The sequence below is a fragment of the Cygnus atratus genome, chromosome 17 (genome assembly GCF_013377495.2).
Source record: "Cygnus atratus isolate AKBS03 ecotype Queensland, Australia chromosome 17, CAtr_DNAZoo_HiC_assembly, whole genome shotgun sequence".
NCBI classification, from domain to species: Eukaryota; Metazoa; Chordata; class Aves; order Anseriformes; family Anatidae; genus Cygnus; species Cygnus atratus.
The window spans coordinates 2,192,861-2,218,201 of record NC_066378.1 but is presented as its reverse complement, the minus strand read 5'-3'; the positions used below and the strand labels follow the sequence as shown (position 1 = coordinate 2,218,201).

The 25,341-nt window shown below is 49.9% G+C and overlaps 2 protein-coding genes across 4 annotated transcripts in view; one reads left to right on the top strand and one right to left on the bottom strand.

The window, feature by feature from the left end:
* FBXW8 (F-box and WD repeat domain containing 8) overlaps positions 1–15,260 on the top strand; it is a 51,685-nt gene extending 36,425 nt beyond the window's left edge. Inside the window, exons 8-12 of one of the 2 annotated variants that reach the window (XM_035556584.2) lie at positions 6,571–6,698; positions 10,554–10,727; positions 12,670–12,786; positions 13,510–13,654; positions 14,423–15,260. In XM_035556584.2, the coding sequence (XP_035412477.1) occupies positions 6,571–6,698; positions 10,554–10,727; positions 12,670–12,786; positions 13,510–13,654 (564 nt within the window). In that variant the 3' untranslated portion in view covers positions 14,423–15,260. Of the gene's footprint in view, positions 1–6,570; positions 6,699–10,553; positions 10,728–12,669; positions 12,787–13,509; positions 13,655–13,869 lie in introns of both variants that reach the window. The other variant, XM_035556583.2, reaches the window with a different exon arrangement.
* Positions 15,261–19,320: 4,060 nt separating this feature from the next.
* TESC (tescalcin) lies at positions 19,321–24,894 on the bottom strand. 2 transcript variants are annotated; one of them, XM_035556586.2, is made up of 8 exons: positions 24,772–24,894; positions 21,389–21,458; positions 20,899–20,979; positions 20,479–20,618; positions 20,330–20,391; positions 20,146–20,253; positions 19,692–19,739; positions 19,321–19,622 (listed from the first exon to the last, which is right to left on the bottom strand). In XM_035556586.2, exons 1-8 carry the CDS (start codon positions 24,827–24,829, stop codon positions 19,545–19,547), a joined length of 645 nt encoding a protein of 214 aa, XP_035412479.1. In that variant the 5' UTR covers positions 24,830–24,894; the 3' UTR covers positions 19,321–19,544. The 2 variants fall into 2 exon arrangements, with proteins under 2 accessions (XP_035412479.1, XP_050570090.1); XM_050714133.1 differs by having other exon boundaries at positions 19,342–19,622; positions 20,479–20,540.
* Between the last annotated feature and the right edge of the window lie 447 nt (positions 24,895–25,341).

The following is a 25,341-nucleotide window of genomic DNA, read 5'->3' as shown; positions in this document are numbered from 1 at the left end:
TTAACTGAAAAAAATGAAATCACAAATTTTAAAATAATCCTTTAAATTGAATCTCATTCTTTACAGTTTCTCCTAGATGATATTTTTAGGTCACAGCTGTTTTACATAAACCATTACGTCTTGTACCTAATTTTAACTGAATTCCTCCTCTTTGTGTACTGGTAAGCTTGCATGGTCTCTTTTGGTGTCATGATGTCTCGTGTTCCAAAGATTTCAATTTTCTGTAAGTGCTTTTCAGTTTTCTTAACCACTGTGAACCTTGTAAGTAGTCTCTTTTTCACTAAATTGATCTTTATGAACTCTTGCTTTCGTACCCATAGCAGGGCAGGTCTTGCTGGTGACTGAATTTGAACATGTGGGATTTGCCTGTAAGTCAGTGCAAGGAATACAGTCTGGCAGAGAGACCAGAAGTTTTCCTTGCATAAATTTTACAGGATGCATTGATTAACCTCCGCCTGGCTGAAAAGTAACAGTAATCCATCTTGATTTTTCTATGCTTGTAAATGACCAAAAATAATTATGCAAGTTTTAAAAAAAAAAAAAAAAAAGCCCTTTTCTACTGACTACTGTTGACATTCTGCTTTCTTTTTCATTATTTGTACATTAATGTGGATACCTCAAAACTGGCACAGCTTCCAAGGTGGCAAGTATCTCAGGTTTTGAAAATGTAGCTGCTAGGATATGCTGTATATATTCAGGGTACTAATCTATGAAACCAAGAGAATTCATTAGTTTTTAAGGACTATTTTGCCTTCCTTTCACCTACCCTATTCTTAGGTTAGGGAAAGAGCATTTCTGGGCTAGGGCTTGCATCTTTGTGGGTGGGTGGTTTGGTGTGTAAACATAATACCCATTCATCTCAGGGTACCTGACTCTTACATCAGTCTTCAGCCACAAGTTAAATGAGTTTGGTTCCCTCATTCCAGGTCCTAGCAGACATCTGTCCACATCACAAACCCATCAGGTTTGGCACAGTGCTGGGGGCTGGCAGCCCGTGCCCACGAAGTGTCCAGTGCTGGAACAGCAGGGGTTGCAGGTGCGCTGGCAGAATTGCACTGCCGAAGCTTGTGCAGTGCTTGCCTGCACGGTGCTTGGCTCTGCTGCTTGCCACCAGCGTGGAGTCTTTCTTTCGGCTTCCAGTCAAAGGAAGACTTAAAAGGAAAAACTGTATTCTGCTTGTTTTTAGCTTTATACGTGACTTTCTGGCAGGTGTGGGCATTTGGAGGAACAGGTAGCTGGCGTCTGAGCTGCTGGATTTGCTGCAAACTGCTCAGACTGTTATTTTTGCAATTCTCTGTGCGGGTTTTTAAGTATTGCTTAAGGCTGCTTGCTGCAGCTAAGCTCACGTGAAATAAGAGTGCTTGTTTGCCAGCATAAAGTCACCTTTAGGATGGCATGAAAGTCAATTTTCCACATGCTCGGAGAAATGGTTGTGTTACCAGCTTTACACAATGACTTATATCTGGCAAGAACTTGCAAAATAGTCTCTCTGGCTGATTGTCAAAAATTACATCATATTGGAGTAAACTGCTTTTAAATCAAACATCCATTATTCATGTATATTAACTGCTTTTTTATTTTTTTTACTGGCTGTTTTGTGTATGATTTACTCTTTTTCTGTCTCTCTGATTGTCTGTCTGTCTCCCTCATCTGCTCCTTTTAAATCTTAGCTCATCTTTAAATTTATGGAGCCAGAACACTTATCTCTGTATACAAGTATCAATATGCTGACCTTGCATTTGTTAATAGTCAAATTTTTTTGTTGTTGTTGCAGTGTTATGTGCCTTATTTACAGTAGGCAATTCAATACAGTTGCAGTGGGAAACTGTGCCCCCGAGGCTTGTAAACTTTGAAAACATTTTTTTCCACATCCCTTTAGAAATAAAATTCATACTTGCAGTGGTGTGTGCCATATGTTGTACTTAATTTGATGACTTCTCCTGCAAATGCATATGAAGTAGCCTTATCACTTTTGTAGATATTCTCTGGATTGAATGGTATTAACCTGAGCAAAAACCAGTTCCCTTTTTATTGACAGTGGACTTGAAATTTCATGACCCCCTTCTTTTGTTGGCAGTATTAGTGTGTACTCAGGCAGTGTTTTCTCTGGTTGGCAGAGGGATGGACAGAAGGAAAGGAGGAGAAAGATAATCTGAAAACAAATGCAAATTTTGTTCCCAGTCTTGCTGCTTGTTCCTCTGCATCTTTGGGGATCTTAGATTTTGAAGATTTTGATGTTGTTTTGATCCGCTGCTTACTGCTCTCTGTAGTCACAGTTAGAAACCTCTGTCCTAGACAGCTCTTTCTGAGAAAGTAGTTCTCGAATGTATCGTGGGTTGCTCAATAAAGAAAGGGATGTAGGCTTTGTGAGCATGGTTTTCTGGCTTATAGTTTGCCAATGTGTATGATATTCTGTTTAATACTTCATCTGAAGAAGAATTATGTATATTATTTTATATAAAGTGCTTCACCCAGTTGTGAGACAGCGTTTTACTAGCCCTGAGATGCAGTAAGTCAGGACAAGAAGCAGAAGCGTGATTGCAAGGGAAGCTAGTGATTTCACAAAGCAGTTGTCTGCTGGCTGTCGGCCAGGACGGTGGGTTGAACACCCCGGCTCTTGTTGAAAGTACCACAGGCTCTTTGATAACAAGTGCTTGGAGATTTGTTGTTTTAATGTTCCGTCCAAAAAAGACATCTCCAACGATGCAGGATCCCGAAACACCTGCTGGGGTATTGGACATGCATGGAAGAGTTCCATCAACAGCATTTCCTTCAGTTCCTTGGTTTTTCTTGGAAGTATCTCAACCAGAGTACATAGACCATGCTTGACCTCGCTTAGCTGCGAGATGTAACAAAGCTCACAGCTTAGCTCTTCTGGCTACGGAGATTTAATTCTTTGTGAATTAATTTAGTCTTCTTTCTCGAGTTCTTGGACAGCATTTAAAGAGAGTTCCCCATACCCACCGATCTGCAGTTTCCTGGAGTACAGTGAGTTTTCCTTTCTTCCTCTGCCTCTTCTAAGGAGCTTGCCAGTTTCTCAGCGTGTCTATCAGAACGGTGACCACGGGTTGAGACTTGCCCAACGCAGGCAGTAAAGAGGGAAATTAGTCTAATGCACTGCCTTAACAAAAGAGAGTATGAGCATGAATAATTAATACCACCAGTCTGTGGCAATCGGATAAAATGAAGTCCCATTTGCTCAGCCTTATTAAAAGAGAGAGAGAGAGGGGGAGAGATGGTAAAGGTCGTTAAGGGACTTGTAACATGGAAAGAATCGCCTCTGAGATGGATAATGTGTTTTCTAATCTCTGTGGTCTTTAACTAAACATAATGGTAAAGGTACTCTAGCTATTTCTGGCTTGTTGAATTATTAAGCATTCTGGGAGATTGCCTGGCTCTCATCCAATAACTTAGACTTTTTCATTTGAGCAATGTTAATAGGTAACGCTTTTTATTTTGTGTGTTAGATCCTGATACAACTGCATGGAGTATTTAATGCTTTTCATCCCCTGTGTCCCAGAAGTCCCGGGGGGGGGGCAGGGATGCTCGTTAGTGTGTTATCCCAGGGTACTTCATTTCACACCCAAGTGCTCTTGGTTCGCTTACCTTCGGTTCTGTACCTATTAGGTCACTGGTCTTGGGTGTCCATTATAGGATTATAAATGTCTTTAAAAGGGTAATCCCCTTGCAGTGTGCATTATAGGATTATAAACCTCCTAAAGATCTTATGCTTTATCTGCCCTTTAACATACAGGCCCTTATTTCAAGTCCCTATTGACCAGGTATTTTCATTCTTTTTCCTTGGCCTTTGTAAAGAAAATCCTTGTTGCCTTGGGATATTAGAGAAGAGCTCATCAGAAGTATTCTAGCAACTTCAAAATTGTCATCAGTATGCTTTTAAAACCCCTGTCTTCAAGAAATTGTTATTCAGACCTTAAAATGCATTCTGAGTTCCTTTTGTTTCTTTACCTATCAGGTTGTCAGCATAAGGTTTTGAAATTCATTTACAGACCATAAAATTGTTCAAGACAGAAGTTCAATTTAAAGACGGGTGAAGCTTGAATGCTGAAAACCACAAAGAGCACCTTCCTTCCAAATGATAGGGCTAATTGGCTAGAAATACACAGGTGCGTTACAAAATTTTTTTTAAAAGCAATCTTCCAAAGAATGAAGGCTGACATTAGAAGAGAAGGGATTGGAAGGGGTAGAAGAAGGTGATGAAGACAAAAGCTTTTCTCCCCATTTCATGGGTCTGAACTGTTACTTTTATAGATTCTCTTTCTTACAGATGCAAACATTTTTAAAGTGATGGGCATCTGCGAGTGAGGTGAACAGAAATCATTTTTCAGCTGCTGCTGCCTACATGTAAGGGTAAAATTGTCTAAAATTGAGACTGCAACAGGAGAGTATGGGACATCTGCTCAGACTGAAAACAGTGGAAACTTTAAATGCTGTGTGGAAGCAATTTTTCATTATAGTCTTTCATGGTCATAACTGCATGTTCAAGTATGTATTGTATGTTTATGGGGTAGATGGGAGCTCTGGTCATTTAGAGAAATTAATAGTTTATGGATGCTCACTTTAAGTATTAGCCCCAGGGGACTTTGGAGAAAGAAGCAGTTGGCCCTCTCTTCTCCAGAGTTGTAGTATACAGCTGGGAAGGGCTGGTTGAGAGTCACAAATTGGAAGCTGGAATATATTGCTGTTGACCCCATCCTTTATTGTTTGTAAGTTGAATTCAGCAGTTTATTGACTTTGTCTTTTGTTCAAAACTTTCCAAGGAGAAATTTGGTTGCCAGGCAGAGATATTAATTTCCTTTGCACTGGAAACTCTGCAAAGCGTCTTTGCCAGAATGTCATTCTCCCTGGTTTTGGTTAGTGAGCTGTTGGAAACTGCTCTGCAGGTGAGAAAAGGCTGCGTGTTGCTCTGCACCTTAATGACTAACATTTTCAATCAATTTGTAGCCACCTTTTTCATAGGTATGGAAGTTCAAATTAACTTTTAGCAACTTTTACGTCCCAAGTCTCCGTGCAAAAGTAGAGCATCTCTTGCTTTACAGAGCTTGGCTAAAGTTGCTTTTTTGGGGGGGTCTTAGGGATGAAAAAAACATACTGAAAACCCATATTCAAGGCAAGTAATTTGAACAGCAGTATAACAGCAGATAACTTAATGAAGACAAGGCTGGGAATTGGAACTGGTTAGGAGATAATAAATGTAAGCAACTGAGCAAATTGGATATGAATGTGCTGATTCTAGTAGGAAGCTGATAATATATATGTATAAAACTAAGCCTTCCTTTTAGCTTGGAGAAATGGGGGCAGGAGGAGAAAACCTGCAAAGTCTCTGCGCATCTTTGCGTTATTCCTAGAGATTTATAAAGGTTTGTTTTTGTAGCCTGGAGGCATCCATCACAAAATGATCTCCTGCTCTCTTAATTCAACCTTTCAGATGCATGTTAAAATTGCACAGCTAGGAAGTAAAAGGCCAGACAGCATCACGATCGCTGTTCTGGCAAATGTTGAAATAATGTGCACAGACAGTGTAATATTTATTAAGCTGCGTGCTTTTTCTACGGAAAAGTAGAAGTTAAGAATATTCAAGTGACATTGACATAGCCGTGCTGATATTGCCATGGAAACCATAGGGATTTTTTCTGTTGTTTTAAATACTGTTACTCTTCTCATGGTCATAGGGTTTGGGTTTTTTTTATTCCTTTGGTTTTTAATTAAAGGAGCATCACCATGAAATCTAATAATTTTTCCAAGTTCATGTAAAACCAGGAACTGTGCTGAGCTTCACTGGGATTGGCCCAGTATTTTTTTCTGTTTCTAAAAATACTTCTTCCCTCTTGCTGAAAGGCCCAAATAGATAAATCTCATCTGGCCCCTCAGGAAAGATGGCGAATGCGATTAAACCGACGGACAGGAGGGTGAACAGAAGGAAAACAATGTGTACCTCTCTTCCAGTCTTTGGCGGCATCATCTTGGATATTGCTTAAAATCCAAGATGTTTTTATTCCTTTCCCATCTGATCTGCCATTTCAGATGTTATATGTCTCTGAATCTGTTTGTTGAGTGCTCTGCAGAAAGCCTATCGCAGGGCCTGTCAGCGCTGAGTCAGTGCTCGGTTCTGCTCTGTAATTTTGCTCTAGTTGATTGAGTCTTTCTTGAACAGTCCATCTGTCTAAACTTACCAAATGTTGATGCTGTTTACTTTTGCTATTCTTTCCAATATTCAAGTTGGTAAAGAAATGATTTGCTTTTCCATGTAAACCTTAAAAAAAAAAAAAAAGTGGAGAAAATCTGTATGGCTTTCTCTGACTGCCTGAGACCTAAACCTATCTGATGCTGATTGCCACGAGCCCTGAATCCCTGCTTTGCAGTGGTTTCCCCTGTGAAACTTTCCTTTTTTTTTAATGTATGTTGTTGCCCATCTCGATAGGGATAGATGTGTGTGTTGGCTACTTGTTAGAGCATTGAGACAGTGCTAACTCTGCTCTACTTCCCGCCGCATCAATATGTAGTTGGGCTCATGCTACATTTAGCTGGTGTTTGTTCTCTTTCTGCCAGGTTCTTCTGTACAACCTGGAAACAAGTCAGTGTCTAAAGAAGCTAGGCAACTCAATGGGTGACTTCACGTGCGTCAACCTCCAGGACAGTCCTCCAAGCATGCTCGTTACAGGCAATAAAGACAGAAGGTAGGTACTACCAAGAGCTGTAATCCTTCTCAAATTAGCTTACTTCCTGTCCTGCTGTCCTACATCTGGACCTGCTAGAATTTGTTTCTCCTCTAATGTTTCAAATGCAGCCTGCGTGAACTTCAGGAACAAAATATTAGGTAATAGTTGGATGTGGCTGCCAGTTTGCTTTGTTTCAGAAAGCTCCATGGGAAGACTTTTCTTTTAAGCCATTTGGTGGACGCAGTTGGTGTACAGCCCAGCGAGACCACTTGGAATATCTTCCACTTCCCCACCACCACCCGCAAAATTAGTTTGGCATTTAAAAGCTCACTTTCTGATATTAAAAAAATAACCTAAGGGATGAATCATGTAGGATGAGATGGGTCCGTCTGCCAAATGATGTCAAGAGTGTATTTCGGAACACTGTGATGTCCCTCAGGTGACAAAAAAAAAAAAAAAGAGACTTTCATATGAACAGATTCCAGCTTCTATTTAGCTGATTAGCAGCTTTCTCTTTAACTCCTTGGCTTGGGGAGTAGGATTTTCCCTGCACAATATCTGGTGCCAGGAATGGACGCGCTGGGAACAGTCAGTGCGAAAGGATTAAAGTGCTTAAAAAGACCCTTTGAGTCCAATTTTTAGGTTTTCTTTTTTGGCTAGTTATTTGTGGGGTCTGATCCAGTGCACCAAAGGAGATGTGGGATGGCGAGGAGCCAGTCTCTAATGGCTCCCTGTTCCTTCCCTCCTCCTTTCTGCACTGGGCATCAGGCTGCAGGTGGTGGTCTGGTGTGGCGTTGGGTATCAGATTGTAAGGCGGATACTTCCCTTTGCCAAATCCCAGACCTCTGTCCCGCCAGTGCAGCAGCTTGCAAAAATGATTATTTTGTCAAACAGCTTTTTTCCTTCTCGGTGAATAGGCAGTGGAATCAAACCTCACACTTCTCAGCGAAGAGGATAAAGGAAATATCTGAAGTTTGATAGGTGTAATTGAATCCTTGAGAGTTTTTTTCCGTACCTCTAAAAGCAGATAATTGATTTTTCAAAGCACCCCAGTAAAACTACCTGCAATTCTAATCTTTCCCACAATGATGAGAGAGTAGATAAAGTTAATATCCTTTAAGAGAGATTTAAAATGTACTCCCTCTATTTCAGAGTAAACGTCTTGCCCTTTCCCCTCCAGAAAGCTTTTCTGTTGTTCAGCTCGAGCATTGACTGAGTTCAGGGGCTGGCCATCACTAAAATAACAAGAGGTTAGGAATCAGTAGTTCAGCAAAAAAGTTTGGCATCCAGGAGGCAGGACCACGTGTATGTCAAAGGTCAGTTTCTCCTGCGGTGTTGCATGAAAGGTATTAATATGTGGTGGGCATCTACAGGTGGGATGTGACTGGAACCTCCATAGCCCTGTTATGTAGCAAGTCTACTAAATAGGGACCTTGCCATGTGGCCACTGGGAAGATGTCTTGCTGGAAATAAATATAGCACTTCCAAAATGTTGCTGGCATATGCTGTTCTGTTAGTCAAAGCTATGATTTTGAAAAGTGTGATGGAAGATCCCACTGAAGTAACATGTTTTTGGTAGGACCTATGAAACTCAAAAAATACTCCTGAAGCATTGGCGATTTATTTGATTACTTAGCTGTGCTTCACGCTGGTACAAGATCTGATAATAGGGAGTGTGTGCTGATGCACTGCACGACAGCAGCCTTTTTCTTGGTGGGACCCAAGACAGTGAGTAAGTAGCATTGGGAGAGCAAGCGTGGCAAACCCAGTGTTACACCATTGCTGAAAAGTGTGGATCAAAACATCTAAAGGCAAGTGAGCTTACTGTACAAGTACTCAAACAGGAGAGTCAAAGCCTGGGCACAAGAAGGCTTTCCTTACAGCTCCCTTGAACTAGGATGCATCTGATGTGCTCCCACTGAGCCCAGCTGCTGAGGCAGGAGATGGCGGGCCATGCCAGGTCTGCATGAGAGCATCACATTAGATTTGCAAAATGCTTTCCTTTTTTTTTTTTTTAACAAAACAAAAAATCTGAGCAACTCAAGTGTGCCTGTAATTCTTCCAGGGGTGTGCCAGAATGGACACCTGCCTGAAACCTGGGTCCTTGCTAATGAAATAACCAGGACACAATCAGATCTTTGTTTCCAGCTGTGCTTACCAAACAGAAGAAACTTTGATTGTCACACAGAACACATGCAGCAAGACAGGGAGAGCACTGAGTGTGAACACTTCCAAAACGCTCTGTCCTTACCCAAAGCACAGCTCTAATGTGTAGCCAAAGCTTTTCTCTGCTGGATTTGGAGAAAGCAAGAAGTCCTTTTCGCCATCAGCAACTGTTGTGAGGGGGTTTTCCTAAGGGTGAGTGCAGAGCCACACAAAGCGTGCTCCTCGCTCTGTTCCAGCATGTTTTTCTGCGTGTCAGATGGATGTTGCTCTGTTGGAGTTTTGGACTGTTCCGCGGCCTTTTATTTCAGTTGCCGAAATGTGTTATTTGTAAAATCATATGATGCAATCTCCATTTGAGAAAGGAAAAGGAAAGACTTGCAACACCATTAGGATCATAGCGGGGGTATTGAAGAAAATATAGTTAATGTATTGGAACAAGTGTGTTTTGGTCTTTTTTTAAATTAATGTGTACCTGATGGTTTCATTCTTGATAGCCCTCAGATGGGAGGAACTTTCTCTGGCTTCTTTTCAGCTGAGATCAGTATTTCCCCTTTACTTCTGTTTTCACTCGCTGCATTTTTTTGTTCTCTCATGCACTTTGCTTTATCTCTTAGTCTTGATACATAAGGATCAGAAAACATACTCTTTGTGATACGTGCTGGATTTAAAACTTAACACCATTAGCTTTATTCTCGTGGACTTGTTGCACTCGTTGAAATCTTAAGCTCTTTTTCTAAAGTTCTGCTTCATTAAACATAGTCTTATGTTCAATAAGTCTCTCTTCAAACTCTTCATTCAATAATTTTTGAAGCTCAGATGTACCTAAAAGGTGCCCAAAGTCACTAGGAGTGTTTTTGAAACCTTTTCCAAAAGAGATACTGGCTGCTGGATACTTGTGGATAGCTCTGTTTCAGTGTTGGTGATTAACTCAAGTGTAGAAACCTGTAGAAACCTTGATTTGTCTCTTGATTTGCTGCACACTTAATCACTTCCTCAATCTTCATAATAATAGTTTGTCCTTTCCTTGGTATTTGTAATAGGCCTTAGTGGATGTGGGTTGGGTACTGAGGGGTCGGGTATGTTAGCGCTGTGCCAAATACATGATCCTTTATGCCTCACAGCATTGCTAACGGTTTGAGGGGGAACAGGTTTAGGGGAGCTTTCTCCAAATTTCACTTCCAGTTTCTATCGCTTATGACTTGCAAAGAGACAACAAGAGCCTGAACGTTGGGAGAAGTCTTCATTTAAAAACGTTTTTGATAATAGCTGTCTGAGTGAAAATGCAGTGGCATGAAAAAGTGTCAAGCCACTACTGAGTGAGCTGGTGCTGTGGAAGGACCTCAGCCAGGACCTCATCTCCTACACAATATTTCAAGTGATTCCTGTAATAGTATTCCTTTTCTCTGCAAAAGACTGGGTGAATTGCTGGTTGTTCAGTTTGGTTGAAAATACACTTAATATCTCAAGTCCACTTGGAACAGAGATGCAGTAAAAGCTGTATTTGGCAGGTAAAGCCGGTGGATTAAGCAGCAGCTGACTGTTGGGATTCTGGCCCTGCAGTGAAGGTGGGACTGCACTGCTGTGAAAGCAGGGTAGCTGTCCTGGTCTTACTTTCACAACCTAAAACGTGTACCATCTCAGAACCTGCAGGCTGCAGATCCACAGCTGCTGTGGATTAATCTCTGTCCTTAATCTGCTTTCATTTAGGGTCAGGGTGTACGACCTCCGCAAAAGCGAATCGTTGTGCTCCCTCTACGCCCACCGGTTAGGGGTGTCTGCGGTACAGATGGATGACTGGAAGATTGTCAGCGGAGGAGAAGAGGGCATGGTCTGTGTGTGGGATCAGCGGATGGGCACCAAGCTTTGGGAAACGCATGCCAGGTAACTTTGTCTACATGGGGTCTTATGCAAGGGCTTTTGTCAGATCTGGCAGACAGGAGGAATGTGGGAATGGGATGATCCAGGACCAAAATAACAACATGCCCACGTCTAAAGCTTCTGAGAGTTCTGTTTGTTTTCATGTGAATTGGGAACCAGTTGCCTCCCTGCTTGGATTCATGTGCGTGTTTCTGTGCTCCATGAGCTTTCAGCGGCTTTTTACTTCTTAGTTAAAAAGAGTGCTTCAGCCAAGAAAGGCAGCATGAAAATTCTTTCTCCCCTGGATTTTCCATAGAGCTCAGTTGGCATCTTCATGGAATTGTAGAATGGCTTGGGCTGGAAGGGACCTGAAAGATCATCTAATTCCAACCCCCCCAAAAAAAAGTTCCATGGAGGACTGATTTCCCCCCCCAAATTCTCCCCTGCCTTTTCCCCTGCCTTTCTCCCCTGACTTTCTGCTGCTGCTTTTCCTCTGCTCCTTCTCTGACCACCCCCCCCCCCCCCCCCCCAAGAACCTTTAGACCTCAGCTTCTTCTCTCTGCCCCATCTTCAACAAGTATTTTACTTTATCGGTGTCAACCAGTATTTACTTTATACTTGGATTTAAAATGCTGGACTTCTGGCTGTTGTAACTGGTTTCTGGCTGTCTCTCTTCTCTGCACCCTGGTACAGTACCTGAGCTTCTGTTCACCTCCTTCATGCGTTCCCTTAGCAGTAACGAGCGAAGCCAGATTGGGATTTAAACTCGGGGACGCTGATAAGAGAGTAACAGTTTGTACTGAAAGCACAAAATGTTCAGTGCTGAAAGTACAAGCTGAGATCAGTACCCTGGAATTGACAGAAGACTGTTAGTTGCTACAAATCACAATTTTCTGATCAAGGTAAAATTCCCAGCGAGTTTGCTTTGTCTGAATGAAGACCTCAAGGATTTAGCCACTGAGTGATACCCTGTTCTTAATAAAATGAACAGATACATCCTGATTTTTTTTTTCTTTTAACGCCTCTTCCCCACAGAGGAGGTAGATGAGGTATTTACAGTCAGAGAAGTTCAAGTTGGAGTTGTCATTGATTAATAGCAGGTATCTCCTTCTCTTTTGACCCCGTGAATTACAAAGCCCAATGTGATGCAGCCGATGCATTAAGGACGATATTGCATTGATTATCTCCTGGAGCAGCACTAATGAGCATGCCAAGAAGGAGGGCAAGCAGGGCAGATCTGCAGAGCTTTGGTGTGGAGGGGAAAATGTACTCAAAGTGAAACCATTAGGTTAAATGTTTAAAATACTGTTTAATCTATATAGGACTCGGAAAGGAACACTTCAATCAAAAAGGCCTTCACAGACCAAAGAGGTGTGCGAGTTGTTATCCCTGCCAAGAGCCAGTGTCGTGAATGGAAAGCGAGGGCAGAAGCAGGGGAGAGGACAAGAGAAAGGGCCGTGGAGATGAGCCCTCTTAACCTGATGAGTTACCCCTCCTTGAACAGCAAACGCTGGTTCAGGGTTGGTTTATTCACCAGTGAGGGGGAAAGGCAAGACCAGCTCTCGTAGCACTCAGCCCTTGCTGAGTGCTTGGGAGTGGGCTGCGAGGTCCTGGCTGAGCAGCTCGCTTTGGGAAGCATCCTGCTCATCTCTGGGGTCCTTAAAGCAGCGAGGCAAGCAGGCAGCCCGGATCCGGCACTGCCTGCGTGCTACCAAGCATCTGAAATATTTTCTGGCCTGTATTCTGGTAATAGTCCACTAGATGGTGATAAAAGCTGTGTTTATCTGCTTCAGACGGGGAGAGGAGCCAAAGGTGCAGCTTCCCAGCGCTTCCCAGCTTCTGGCCGTAGAGGGGGCACTGACTGAGATGAATTCTTGTTTAATCCAGAGCAAATCCTTTACTGCGCTTGGATTTTAAGAGTCTAATGCAAGTGGCATCTCGCTCAGTGCTGTGGTTTATTTTTCAGACATCCAGTCCGCTATATATGGTTTAATTCCCATAGCCTCATCACTGCAAACATTCCTGATGAGAAGACTCCCCGAGGCGCCAGCATCACGGATGATGACCTTACTGCGCACCGCAAGTGAGTAAGGCAGCTCTGAAGGGTAGGAGTTTTGGCACTGTGAAGATCAGCTTTATTAGATGTTTAAAAATGGCACAATAAGCACCTGACTCATCATCCAGAGCAGTAACAGAGAGGCATGGCATGTTTAAAAAAAAAAAAAAAGAGAGAGAGAGAGAGAAGACTTTCAAAACAGTTGATGAATTGGCTGTTTACTTCTGAACACACACAAAAAAAATGCATTTCATATTTCAGCAGGTGAATATGAAGGCCACTGAAGCCAGACAGGGAATACAGCCCTTCCCTTGCTTGACTAGTATTAGTAATGATGTCTCCTCCTGAAGGAAAGCTGCTGGTATTTAAACTCCAGGTTTTGATATTTGCATCTCAGATGGATGTTAGCATGTCTAATTGAACTATCAAACTACAATGTACTTCCTTCCCCCTCCCTGAATAGATGCGAAATGTTTCAGCAGATGACAGTTATGTCTCTGCATCGCTAAATTCAGTGTTCAGTGTTTGTTGCCAGGGCTTGGTGGGGTCCCTGGAAGGAGGCAGGAGGGAGTTTTCTCATGTCGAATCTGCACAGATAGCCCCAGCACAGAAGGGATGGATTTTTATATTCATCTTCCGAAGCACTGAATTTTGGTCTTTTCTGGCAATTTCTAACTCTAATCTAATTTGCCCTGCTAAAATATATGATTAAGCTAGCATGCTGTGGTGTCCTGGTTGTGTTTTGCACAGGCATCGAGGAATCATCTATGCCTACGAGTTCTCAGTGGACCAGCTGGCTGTAGAAAGCGTCCTTCCTATTTGCCGCTCCTCCTACGATGAAGTGACTGGCTACAACTACAACATTGGCCTTGCAGTTCCCTACGATAACATTTAGGTAACTCACTTCACCTGGCTTCAGTGGTTCAGCCCTCTGCCAAGTCCGTGGCTGTAGGCAAAAAGGTTCACGAGGGGCAAGTGCCAAAAAGATTGCACGGGCTGCAGGCGCATCAAAAGGGTTGAGTTTTACCCAAAAACCTGGGGTTGTGAACCAGAGCAGAGTATGACTGCCCTCGAGCATATCACTAAAACACGTTGCTGTGCTGTTCAAAGGTCTGCTTGGTGGAACAGAGACTCACGAAGGAAGGGGAGCAGCACGCTTCAGTGCAAACAGACGTTCATTCCCACTGCTTGTGGGAAAAATGCCGCTGATCCCGGCTTGGCAGGGGACGGGGGCTGGTCAGGAAGCAAGAACCTGGAGTGGCAAACTGCTGAGATGGTGGGAGGCTGGGAGCGCATCAAGGAATTCATAGCCTGCAGATGCCTGCCCGTCCCGAGGGGAAAGGACAGGCATCTTGCTGAGCCCCTACGTGATTGAAGTTTCTTTCCTTATAATGAGCTGCTCGTTCTTCTTTTCCTTTGAGTGCATCAGAATGTGTCTAGAAACAGGAACATGCTCGGAGGGTTACGGTGTTTGGGTGAGCAGAGGCTGATGGAGAGAGGGATGTGAAGGTTGGCCTCGTCCAGACTGGGTGCCTGGAAACTCAGCAGGCCACACATATCAAAATTATTTTAAAATACGTAATTTTTCTTAAAGTCTCTAAAATCCTAGATTAAACGTTTTCTGATTGTATATATGTACATGTGTTTGAATTTTTGTTCTTAGGTCTGTTAGGGTGGAATAACCCCTGTGTACTGAAACACAAGGCCATCATGTCTCAGGTTAGTCCTAAGGTACTTTATATGTTGGCTCATGCCTTTCATGGCTCCTGAAGGCTTCGGCTTGGCCTGGTGACCATCCTCACTGCTGAGCTGGCAATTGATCATGTCAGTTTAATAAGCAGAGGGGATGAACTGCCCAGAGTCCCCCTGCATTGTTAATTTGCACTAACTAATGTTACAGAGAAGCACCAAGGCTGAGGGCTAAGATGCGATACCTCAGGTGAAACGAGGAGTAAGGATTAATCTTAATCACAGGCTGCACAGAAATAGGTAGAGCCAGTTAGGCTGACCGAGAGCTCAAGTCTTATATGGATATGTTTTGCTGTTGTAAAATTATTTTTTGTTTGTCCTCTGCCATTGTGAATGTGCTGGTGCAAGCCAAGGCGAAGTAAACCAAGTTTAACTTGAGTTAAGTTTTAACAACTTTTTGCTGGCTTAATGGAATCAGTTTGTAAGTACAGTCTGTTAAATCAGCGCGTGGAAATCGGTGCCTGAGCTTGCGAGGGAGGGGCTGGCTGCACTGTCAAGCAGAAGTTGCTTCAATGCTTCCTCTGGTCACTGAGGCAGCCCCTGGAGAGCTTTGTTCTGCCCTCCTCCTGCCTGGAAGAAGTATTTCACAGCTCTTTATTGGGTTTGGCTTGGGGTAGTTCTCCATGACCCCTAGGCCAACCTTCACGTGTGTTTGTGCTTTAACAGTTAGTTTGTTCGTGGTGATGGACTGATGTAAGAAGTGCAAGGGGGGAAGTCGTTCCGGTCATTCTGTCTGACGAATAAATTTTTATCTTTTCAAGAAGCCTTTGGTCTCTTTGTTTTTTTTTTTTCCTCTGCCGTTCTGGGAAGCCAGCTCCCCCCCCTTCATTCCTGGAACAGCCAGAAGTGTCACGAATGCGTAGCTGGGACAAGAGCTTAGTTGAAACCTGTCAAATAAATAACAGTTCCTGTAGCACAAGTAAGTTCTGGGGTTGCTCAAGCCTTGTGTCTTTTGATGTGGCTGAACACAGAAAGCTTCCGCCCTTATTGTTCTCCTTGCCTCAGTGCTGTGACCCTGTGCCCCATCTCACTTTAATACAGCCTCAGCTAGTTAAGCCGCTGACTCTTCTTATCTGGCTCGTTATCTCGAGGCAGCTTTGTTCTTTCTTCATCTCTCTGCTGCACGCAGCAGATAACTTTGCCTTGGGCCAGTGCGGGTTGAGACCTCTTCCGGGCATCCACCTCCCCACTTCCCTCTCCTTCTGCACTGCCTGGGGTGAGGATGTGTCCGTCTCGCTGTGCTGCTCCCTGGCAGCTGCTGAGCTGCTAGAAAATGGATGCACCTGGATTGGTGGAGGTATCTGCTGGCTTACACGGAGAAAACCTCCTAGTCATCAATTTGAGACCAAATGCCAACCCGCTGGGGTACTGGAAGACTTGGGGTAACCTCCAGGGGAGAAAGAGAGTCCCTCTCCTGCCTGCTCTGGATGCAGTCCCTCCGGGTGGGTCGGAGGGTGGTCTGTTTTTCATGTCACTGGAATTTGTTTAGGAAAGTTGTACCACAGCAGAAGATTGTGTATATATTTAACTGGCATTCGTAATGCAAATGAGGGCACTTAGGCTGTTGGAGAGTATCTGTGATGGGAGTTTAATTTTTGATTCTGAAAAAGGATGATGTCCTACTTCAGTGGGTAGTCATTAATACTGTGCTGAAGTGGGTGCTGGAGTGCAGCAAATGCCGTTGCAACTGTTTAAATGTCAGCTAACCCTGGAGAAGATGCAAATGAAGTCTGTTCCTTAATAACTTGGAGAACGGCGTCGCCATCCAGTCTTTAGCAGAGAGAGCTGCTGCCTTTGGCTTTCCCAGCCGGGGCCTCCCTGGGACTTGGTGCTACTGGTATGTGGTAGGCAGAGCCCTGCTGTGTCCCCTAGGCACAGGTTCTCACTCAACGAGGGAACATCTCAGGTGGGTGAATGTGAACCTAGGCTGAGGCAAGGTTCAGGTTCAGGAGCTGCAGTCGGGGCACTTGGACCAGTGCTGTTGGCTCACCAGGGGTTGACGTCGCACCAGGGGATGGAGCAAGGCACCAGGCTGGTGGCCTGGGCAGCTGGGGACAGCTGAAGGAGGCATTCAGGGAGAACATGTGGTCCTTCTTCCTTGGACATGAGAAGTGTTGGAGCACGAGCTTCTTCCCTCTTTTATCCAAAGGGAATACATGATCAAAGGGGGTGGCTGTGGCTGTATCGCAGCCGCCAGCTGCTTCCAGGCGCCAGAGATCTGCTTCAAGAAAAAAGGAGATGGGTGGTGCAGAGCAGAGCAGCCTTGCAGCAAAGGACAGAGGTAGGACACCCACAGCTCTATTGCTGAACTGACAAAACTGCTCTCCCTCCACATACTACGGGCCTAGGGCACCACCAAAGACGCCATGGGAGTGTTTTGTGTCCTTGGCTGGGCTGTGGCACGCTGTCCTTCCCCATCCTGATGGGGAAGCACATGGTATCGATGCACTGTGATGGTGCAAAAAAACAAAACACTTTTTTCCCCTCTCTGCAGCCCTGTTTCCTTTCAATGACATTTGGCTGCTGATTTCCCTCTTCAGTGTCCCCTAAAACCTTCAGCTGCTGACTTTTCATTACATATTTCTAATGGCTCAGTGCATATGCGCCAGTGCTGCTGTCCTCCCAGCCCCTGGTACCTCGGAGCCCTCCCTGCTGCCGAAGGGGAGATGAGGCAGCGGTGGTCGGACACCCCCATGGCACCTGAAGTGCTGGTGGCTCAAGTGGTAGAAACTAACTGGGAAAGTGCCTCTCCTGGACCAGGAATGGTGACATCTGCAAGGTTCTGGCCAGAAATGCGGCTCACCCGCCTTTCCATAAAATGCATCTCCATGCACATCAGCTGCTGGTTCCCTTGGTGCAGACAGGTTCTGTGTCGCCTCTGCGTTGCGGGGTGCCACTCGAAGGAAGGGGAAGCTCCTTGAAATTTAGTGTAGGAATACGCCCTGACCCACTGCTGGAGAATTTTGCTGAATTTCCCAACACGCTGCCACGTTCACCCAGCACCTCGGCTGACCACTGCTCCCACACCCATGGCAGGACAGTGCCCACCTGCCCCAAGGAGATGCTGCTGCGGGCAGTGCTCTGCGCGCTCCCTGGCCCTTTATCCTCGTCCCCTGCTAGCAGCGAGGCTCTGGCTTGTCTGGAGTCCTGCTGCCCCTTTCATCTGCTCCCTGTAACCTACCTCCTGCATGCTCCTCATCCCGTTTCCCAGAGGAGACAAACATGAGAGAAGCAAAGCTGCAGTCGAGGTGCCCTGGACTGCCCCATGCTGCCCTTTTGCGCCCTAACGAACCAGCTGGGTGCAGATAATTAGTGCAAGGGCTATAAATAACCCTTCGGTCCTGCCCCCTTCTTTTTGCATGCTGCTTGCAGCCTTTGCTGGCTGCAAGAAATGCTGATGCTCCAAGAAAACTGCTAGGGAGTTTTCTCCTGGGGCTGCAGGTTTTTTTTTTGTCGCCGGGGAAAAGGACGAGGCGCCGAGTTTTTTTTTGACCCGAGGAAAAGGACGGGGCGCGGAGCTGCAGCTGCCTGGGGGCAGCAGGGCCGTTTGCAGCATTTCTGTGGGAATTCCTGTAAGAGGAGGGGGAAAGGAGCCCATGTCTGCTTCTGAGACCTGGGGATGGGGGCTGGACGTTGGGCTCTTGGGTGCCTGGGGAGGAAAGGGAGCACTGAGGGTCTGGTGCAGTGAGGAGGAAGAGGAGGAGGAGAAGGAGGGGTTCAGTCCCAGCTCCTGCAGCCAGGAGGTTGAGCACTGAGGCTCTGCACGGGTTGGTGCTGATGCAGATGCAGCCGGGGGCGAGCCCAGGAGGGGGTCTGGAGGATGACAGGGTTTGAGTCCTGCAGCCCCACGAATGCAGCCAAGGCTGTGGCTGCCCCCCAGGAGCACTGGGAGACCCGAAATGCAGTGCAGCGTCACTGGGAGCTCCATGACTGCCAGCCCAACGCTCCCCAGCCCTTGCACCCGGGGGTGAGCCCCACGTGCTGCCGTTGTACCCCCATGGCACCAGCCTCGGCGGGACTACAAGAAGGGGCCAGATCCGTCCCCTGCTCCCCCTGGAGCAGCGCAGGGCTCCCCGGGCTAGGGCTGCATTGCAGGGAGAGGCTGCGCCTGCTCCCGCTGCTGCCTCCCCTCGCTGCAAGGGGGGTGTCCCCCAGCTCCAGGGGCTGCCCATGCTTCAACGTGGTTTCCTTCCAGAGGGGCAAAGCTGCAAAAACAGCCTCCAGTGGGGACAGACCTCCCAGCTGAACAGACGGATGCTGGCCGCGGCTGGTGCTGGCTCCGGGTGTGTGGCCGAGCCAGCAGCGTTTGCTCCTGGGCTGCTGGCTGCTTGCCGGGGCAGGGGCTATTTCCATGTCGCTGGGGGAAGCTATTTTTGAAAAAAAAAAAAAATAATAAAAAAAACAACCAAAAACAAAACCAAATCTTTCCAGCTTTTCTAAAAATAACCACTGCCCTTTCCCCCTCCCCTCCCCGCCGCCTTCCCAGCTCAGGCTGCCTTAGAGACAGCAATCCGCCTCGAGCCACCCGGTTATTAATACCAGTAAACAACCCGTTATCTCCGGTGGCTTGTAGGAGCGGGAACATGTGGGGGCAGCAGCACCAGGCTGCTGGGAACCCTCTTCCTGCATCCTCGTGTACCCGTGTCCCCGCGTCCCTGCCCCACCGGGGGGGACCGGGTGCAGCCGCGGTGGCAGATCAGGGTCGGAGCTGGGGTATTCCTGGTGGAAAAAGTCACACAGGTTTAAGGGGAGAGCAGGATTTTTGGAGGCTTCCTGCGCAGGGTGAAGTCCGTCAGACACCGGGCGCTGGCTGCGTATTTCTCAGCAAAGAGTAAAAAGAGAAATATCTTTTATTACAGATAAAAGCCTCTTATGTTTCTAGAGAGCAGAACGCAGCCCCGCTCGGGACAGGCACACAGGCGGCTGCACCGTGCTCGGTGCTGCTGTGGAGGCTTCGTCCTCCTCCTCCCCTTCCTCGTCCTCGTCCTCCTCTTCTTCCTCTTCCTCCGCCTCCTCCTCCTCCTGCCCCTCAGGGGTCAGTAGCAGTGCGCGATGGTCTCCATGTTGAGGAAGCGGACATGCATCTTTGTCTCGATGTCGATCCCCTGCCACATCTGCAAGGGGCCGGGGGTGAGCAGGGCCGAGCTCGGGCTCCTGGCGGGGAGCTGAGCGAGGCCACCAACCTTCAGGAAGTCTTCGAAGGTGATGCCCTCGTACACCTGGTCCGGGCCCTGTGTGCAGCGAGAGAGAACATGTTATGGATGTGCCCATGGCACCAGATCCGCTGTGGGTTGGTCCCTTGGGTCCATGGGACATGTCCCCATGGGTGCACAGCCCCATGGCCAGCCCGAAAGCAGCTCCCAGCCAGCACAGCATCCCTGGGGCTGCAGGGAGCTGCCTCTTTTGTAAGCACCGAAGCAGTGAGCATGGTGCTCTTTGGGGTGCCTCACCCCGAGGTGCTCTCACATGGGGAAAAAAAAACAAAACAAACAAAAACCCCCAAAAGCTGCTGGCTGCAATAAAACCTCCTCAAACCAAAGCCCTTTGGAGAGAGGCAGCGATGCTCAGGGCAGGACGGCCCCTTCCAGCCCCATTTTTTTTGACACCCTCGCGGTAGCGCAAGGAGCCTTCTCCCACCATTTGTCCCACGCAGATGCTGGCTGCCTCCATCATGGCCCCGTCAGCGATGGAGCGCGCCGACTCCTTCTCCAGGTGGGGGTTCCCGGACAGCAGTTCCTCCACCACCTGCGGGGCAGTGGGTGAGGAGGGGGCTGCCACCAGTGGGGTCCCAGCCATGTGTCCCCCCCACCCTCCACGTTACATTTCGGTACTCCTGCAGCGTGATCTTCCCATCATGGTCTGAGTCGTACATGTGGAAGAGGACTGGCAGGGACAGGATGGGGGCGGCAGGGTCAGGCCCCCGCCGTCCCACCGCCCCGCTGTCGCCCCGTGCTCGCGGCCGAGCCTCACATTTGAGTTTCTCCTTCCGGAAGCGATCCAGCTGCTCCTCGTCCATGTTCATCTCAATGGGTCTGAAGTAGGACATGATGGTCAGGAAGTCCTCGAAGTTTATCTCATCCGCCAGCCCTGATGACTCCTGCCGCAGGTTCCTGCCGAGAGCGGAGCCGCTGGGGACAGGCAAAGCCACGAGCCCCTTGCCCCATCCCTCCCCAAATCTTTCGGGTCCCGGAGGCCCTGGTGCTGCTCAGCCACCATATCGTGTTGCTCAGAGCTGGCACCAGCTTTTCCCCAAGACTCAGCTTCAATTTCCATAATTTCCAGCCTGGCTCCATCTCAGCCCTCAGGGACAGGGGCTTTGCAGCCTGCCCTCAGCATCCCTCATGCAGAAGCTGGCCCCAGCCCTTCCCACGGGGCTGGGGCTGCTCTTACCGCTTGTCAAAAAAGGCATGGACGATTTTGGCCCTGATGGGATTGAACTCCAGGTCGGGGATGCTGTCAAAGTTCTCCTTGCTGCAAAGAACAAGGCAGAGACAGCAGAGGAGGGGGGTATTCCTGCAGCAGCCCCTGACGGGCTGGGGCAGAAGTCCCAGCCCCATCCTTCCAAAGCAATCACAAAAAGAAGGATTTTGCATGAATGAGAGCAATTTGAAACTGGGGGGAATGCAATTGCCAAACCCACTGGGGCTGCTATTGAGCAACCTCACCCTTCCCTCCCCAAACTGATTTTAGGGCTAGGTTAAACAGGATGTTTGGCAGGGGCAATATTGCTCCCAGACCACTGCTTCACCACGTCTTTTTTCTTCTTGTTTGCAATGCTGCAGCCTTCCTGGGACGGCTGGGAAGGATGGCATGGCCAGGCATCCCCCCATGGCAGCCAAAAAGCAGGGCTGGCCCCACGGCAGGGAGGGGGACGCCGTACCGGATTGTCAGCTGGTCCCGGCTCAGCTGCCTGAATCGCCGGTGCAGGTGCTCGATCTGCTCCGAGGTGACTGCCGATGGAAAAAACAGAGGTGAACGGGGCTGAGCTCCCCGGGGGACACCTGGGGACACCCAGCTCATGTCCTGCCAGGGGGCATGGCCCCACTGCCACCAGGAGACCACTGGGCACCAAAACCTGCTGCAAAGCCTGGGGACAACACCAAAGCCCCCCCAGCCCCAGCAAAAGCCAAAGAGCCTCCTGCTCCTGCTCCTGCTCCTGCCCCTGCTCCTGCCCCTGCTCCTCCGCCTGCTCCTGTCCCAGCAAACTGTCCCCGAGTACTTGCAGCCTGGGGCCGATGCTGTTTCTTTGCTGCATGCTGGGAGGCTGATGGGACGCAGAAAACAACACAAAAAGAAGAAAACCCCCAAACCAACAGCAGCCACCTGTGTATCATTGGGGAGGAGGAAAGGCTGGGCAGGGGGGGGGGGGGGGGGGCAGGGGGAGCTGCACTGGCACCCGAAAAGCAAAGGCAAAAGCAAAAGCAAATCCCCCAGGGCTGTCCCGCAGCCGCCTGCCTCGCTCCGCTGTGGGGTTATTTTATTTTGTTCTCCCAGCTGCTCCCTACGGGCTGGAACCAAGCCCCGCAACCCCCCGAGGCGGCACCAGGCTGGCGCTCTGCTGCAAATATTGACAGTGACAATTCCCAGGAGCCCAGGAGCCAGGGACGCGGCGCTCGGGGCTGTTTGCAGAGCCGGCACCACCATCGGCCTCCCCTGGCTGCGTGGAGAAAGAGAAAAAAGCATCCTAAAACACAGAGAAAAGCATCCTGAAATACAGCTGGGGTGCTGCGAGCGGTTAACTCCGGCAGCTGAAAGACAACAGGTCAACACCAAGCCCACGCTCGCTGGCGCTCTCTCTCTCTCTCTCTCTCTCTTTTATTTTGTTTAAATACCGTCCCTCGCTCCTTTTTTTTTTGCCATTGTTTCGCAGCCTTGAAATAGAAGTTGTATTGATCCTGCCGAGCGTTTACAGAGCCCTATTAATGCTCTGGAAACCCACCTGCGCCTCGCAGCGGCTCCCTGCCTGCCCACACTGGCAGCTCTCCCTTTCCCCTCCATGGGATGTGGCTGGGGGGGCCCTGAGCCCCCCTCCAGCCCCCAACCCCAATGCCAGCTCTGCATTGATGCGTGGGCAGCCCCATTCACCCATATGAGGTTATTTTTTTTTTCCCTAAATCCCTCTCCCCTCCTCCAGTCCCCAACCCCAACCCTGGCTCCGCGGTGACACACGGGCAGCCCCATTCACCCGTATGAGGTTATTTTTGTGTTTTTTTTTCCCTAAATCCCTCTCGTGCCTTGCTGCTGTCCACGCACATGGAAACTTTCTCTGGATTCCACTTTCCAATTTTGGCCGCGGCGCCGCGACCTTTCCCATCACCCCGTGCCAGCATCGCCGGCGCCGTGGGAGCAGCCGGGCCACGGAGCCGCCAGCGTCGGGGCCGTGGGTGCAACCCCAAAGCTTTCATGTCCCAGAAAACGTCATCGGGACAAAAACTGGGACCGCTGGATGGATGTTCGTGGGTCCATCCCTGTGTCTCCCCCTGCTCCAAGGCAAAGGGAGGGATTTTCCTCCCTTTTTCCCCCAACACAGGCTCCTGCGAAGGGCGAAAGCGCTGCACCTGCCCAAAGGGCAGAGCCTGTCCTGCGGGAGGACAGCCTCAAGGGCAGCAGCGGCTGCTGGCATCGCTGCGAAGCATCCTCAGCGCTCTGACACAGCGGGCCTGTGTCCAAGCTGGGGGGGAAATACATATATTAGTATTAAAAGGAAGGTTTGCTGCTTCCCAGCCTGCGGCTGTTTGTGTTGCTCAAGCTAAAGGGGATGCTCCGGGGAGGCTCTGCCCTGCCCCTGCCGCCTCTCGCCACGATCGGGAGCGGGCACGGTCCTGGAAGGGGCTCCCAGCGCCATGGGGGCACCTCTGGCCTCTGGGCCTCGAGGCACGGGGGGCACAGCCCTGTCTCTGAGTCCCCCCGGCAGCCGGACGAGTGGGTGCAAGCCCCCCATCCCCTGCCCTCTTGTTTTAATGGGACTTCTTTGGGTGCTGCTTTCTCTAAGCCCCGCTCTAGGACTGACCCGTGATGCAGGTGCCACCCTCGGGCAGCCTGGCAGCACCCCCAGGCCGGGGCGTTCCCCAAAACCCACCCCACAGACACCAACCCTCTGCCTGCAGGCAGGGCTGGGCTCCCCCTGGGGTCCCTGGTGGGTGCTGCGGTGCCCAGCTCTTGCTGATGGAGGAGGAAGAGAAGGAGAGGGGAGGAAGGAGCAGGAAGGGCGATGCACTGGACTCCCGCACCCCAGCACAGCAGAGCCCCCTTGCCCCCGTCCCAGCCCGCTCTCAGCATCCTGGGGCGATGACATTCCCGGGGGGGCACACAACTGTCCCACCCTGTGCACCCACCTTGCTCGGGGCCCTCTGCACCCCCAGGTGTCCCCCCCGTGGGTCCTTCTCCCCCCCCGGCCTTCTCGCCCCGCACCAGCCCCGAGAGCATCGGGACGGAGTTGGCAGCGACGGGGCCAAACGGTGGCGTGGGGACAAATCCTCGTAGTGGTGGCACGGGGTGGGGGGTGGGGGGGGTTCAGTGCCCGGGCTGGGGGCAGCATGGGATGGGGGGGCTGTGCAGGTGCACCCCCAGGGGACACACCTGTGTCACCCCCAGTGACATGCCTGCAACCCTGTGTGTCATACAGCCCCCCACCCCAGGTGACATGTCCTCCCCAGGTGACATGACCCCCCTCCCCAGTGACATACAGCCCCCCCCCAGGGTGACATGCCACCCCCCCCCCCCCAACCCCCCGTCCAGGTGCCATGTCCCCGTCCCCAGAGGTGCCATTCAGCCCCCCCTATGTTACATACCCCATCCGGTGCCGTGCCCTCCCCAGGTGCCGTATCCCCCCCATGTCCCATACCTCCCCCCCCAGGTGCCATGTCCCCCTCGTGACATGATGCCCACCCCCCCGCCATGTGCCATGTACCCTCCCATGTCCCTTACCTCCCCCCCCAGGTGCCGTATCCCCCTCCATGTCCCATGTCCCCCCCCCCCATGTGACATGTCCCCCCCCATGCCCCCCCCCAGGTGCCGTATCCCCCTCCATGTCCCATGTCCCCCCCCCCCCATGTGACATGTCCCCCCCATGCCCCCCCCAGGTGCCATATCCCCCCCCGAGGTCCCATGTCCCCCCCATGCCCCATGCCCCCCCCGGTGCCATGCCACCCCCCGCGTCCCATACCCCCTCCATGCCCCATGCCCCCCTCCCACGTCCCTTGTCCGTCCCCCCCCCCCCCCCCCCCCCCCCGGTGCCCCGCTCCAGCAGCGGGCGGTACTCACAGCCGGTCCTGTCGGCCAGCGCCCGCATCTCTGCGGGCACCGAGTGCGCGGAGCCCATCCCGGGCCGTGCCGGGCCGAGCCGGGCCGGGAGGCGGCGCGCCGGGGGCCGCAGCACCGGGCTCCGCCGCCGCTAAGGGCGGGCGCACGGGGAGGGAGGCGGCGGTGGCTGCGGGGCTCCCCCGGGTCCCTGAGCTCCCCGCCGCCTCGCCCTCGTTAGGTTTCAGAGTTAACAGCCCCCTGCCGGGGGTGGGGACGAGGCCGGGGGAAGGCGGGGGGGGGGGGGTAAAAGGGGGTCCCCCAGCCGTGCCGGGCACCTGTGCCCTGTGGGGGCGGTGCAGCTGGGGGGAGAAAAATGTGGGAGGGGGAAGACAAGGATGGTACGGGACCCCCACCCAAAAATAAAGGGCCGAAATCCTTCCCCAGGCAGAGCCCAGCCAGGGGGGTGGCAGCAGGGATCAGGGGGGCTTCTGGCACCCTCAGCCTCTGCCAGGCCCCACGGCTGCACCCCGACAGCCTCCCGTGGGCACAGGGGGAGAGAAAAACTCTGGAGAAGCGAGGCAGGGTGCTTAG

Coding starts and splice junctions, on each gene's coding strand:
- TESC (XM_035556586.2), bottom strand. CDS start 24,829: ATGGGCTCCGCGCACTCGGTGCCCGCAGAGATGCGGGCGCTGGCCGAC. Junction 20,254..20,329: donor CGCTGCAGGAGTACCGAAAT/GTAACGTGGAGG, acceptor ACTGCCCCGCAG/GTGGTGGAGGAACTGCTGTC. Junction 19,740..20,145: donor GCATCTGCGTGGGACAAATG/GTGGGAGAAGGC, acceptor CGCTGCACACAG/GGCCCGGACCAGGTGTACGA.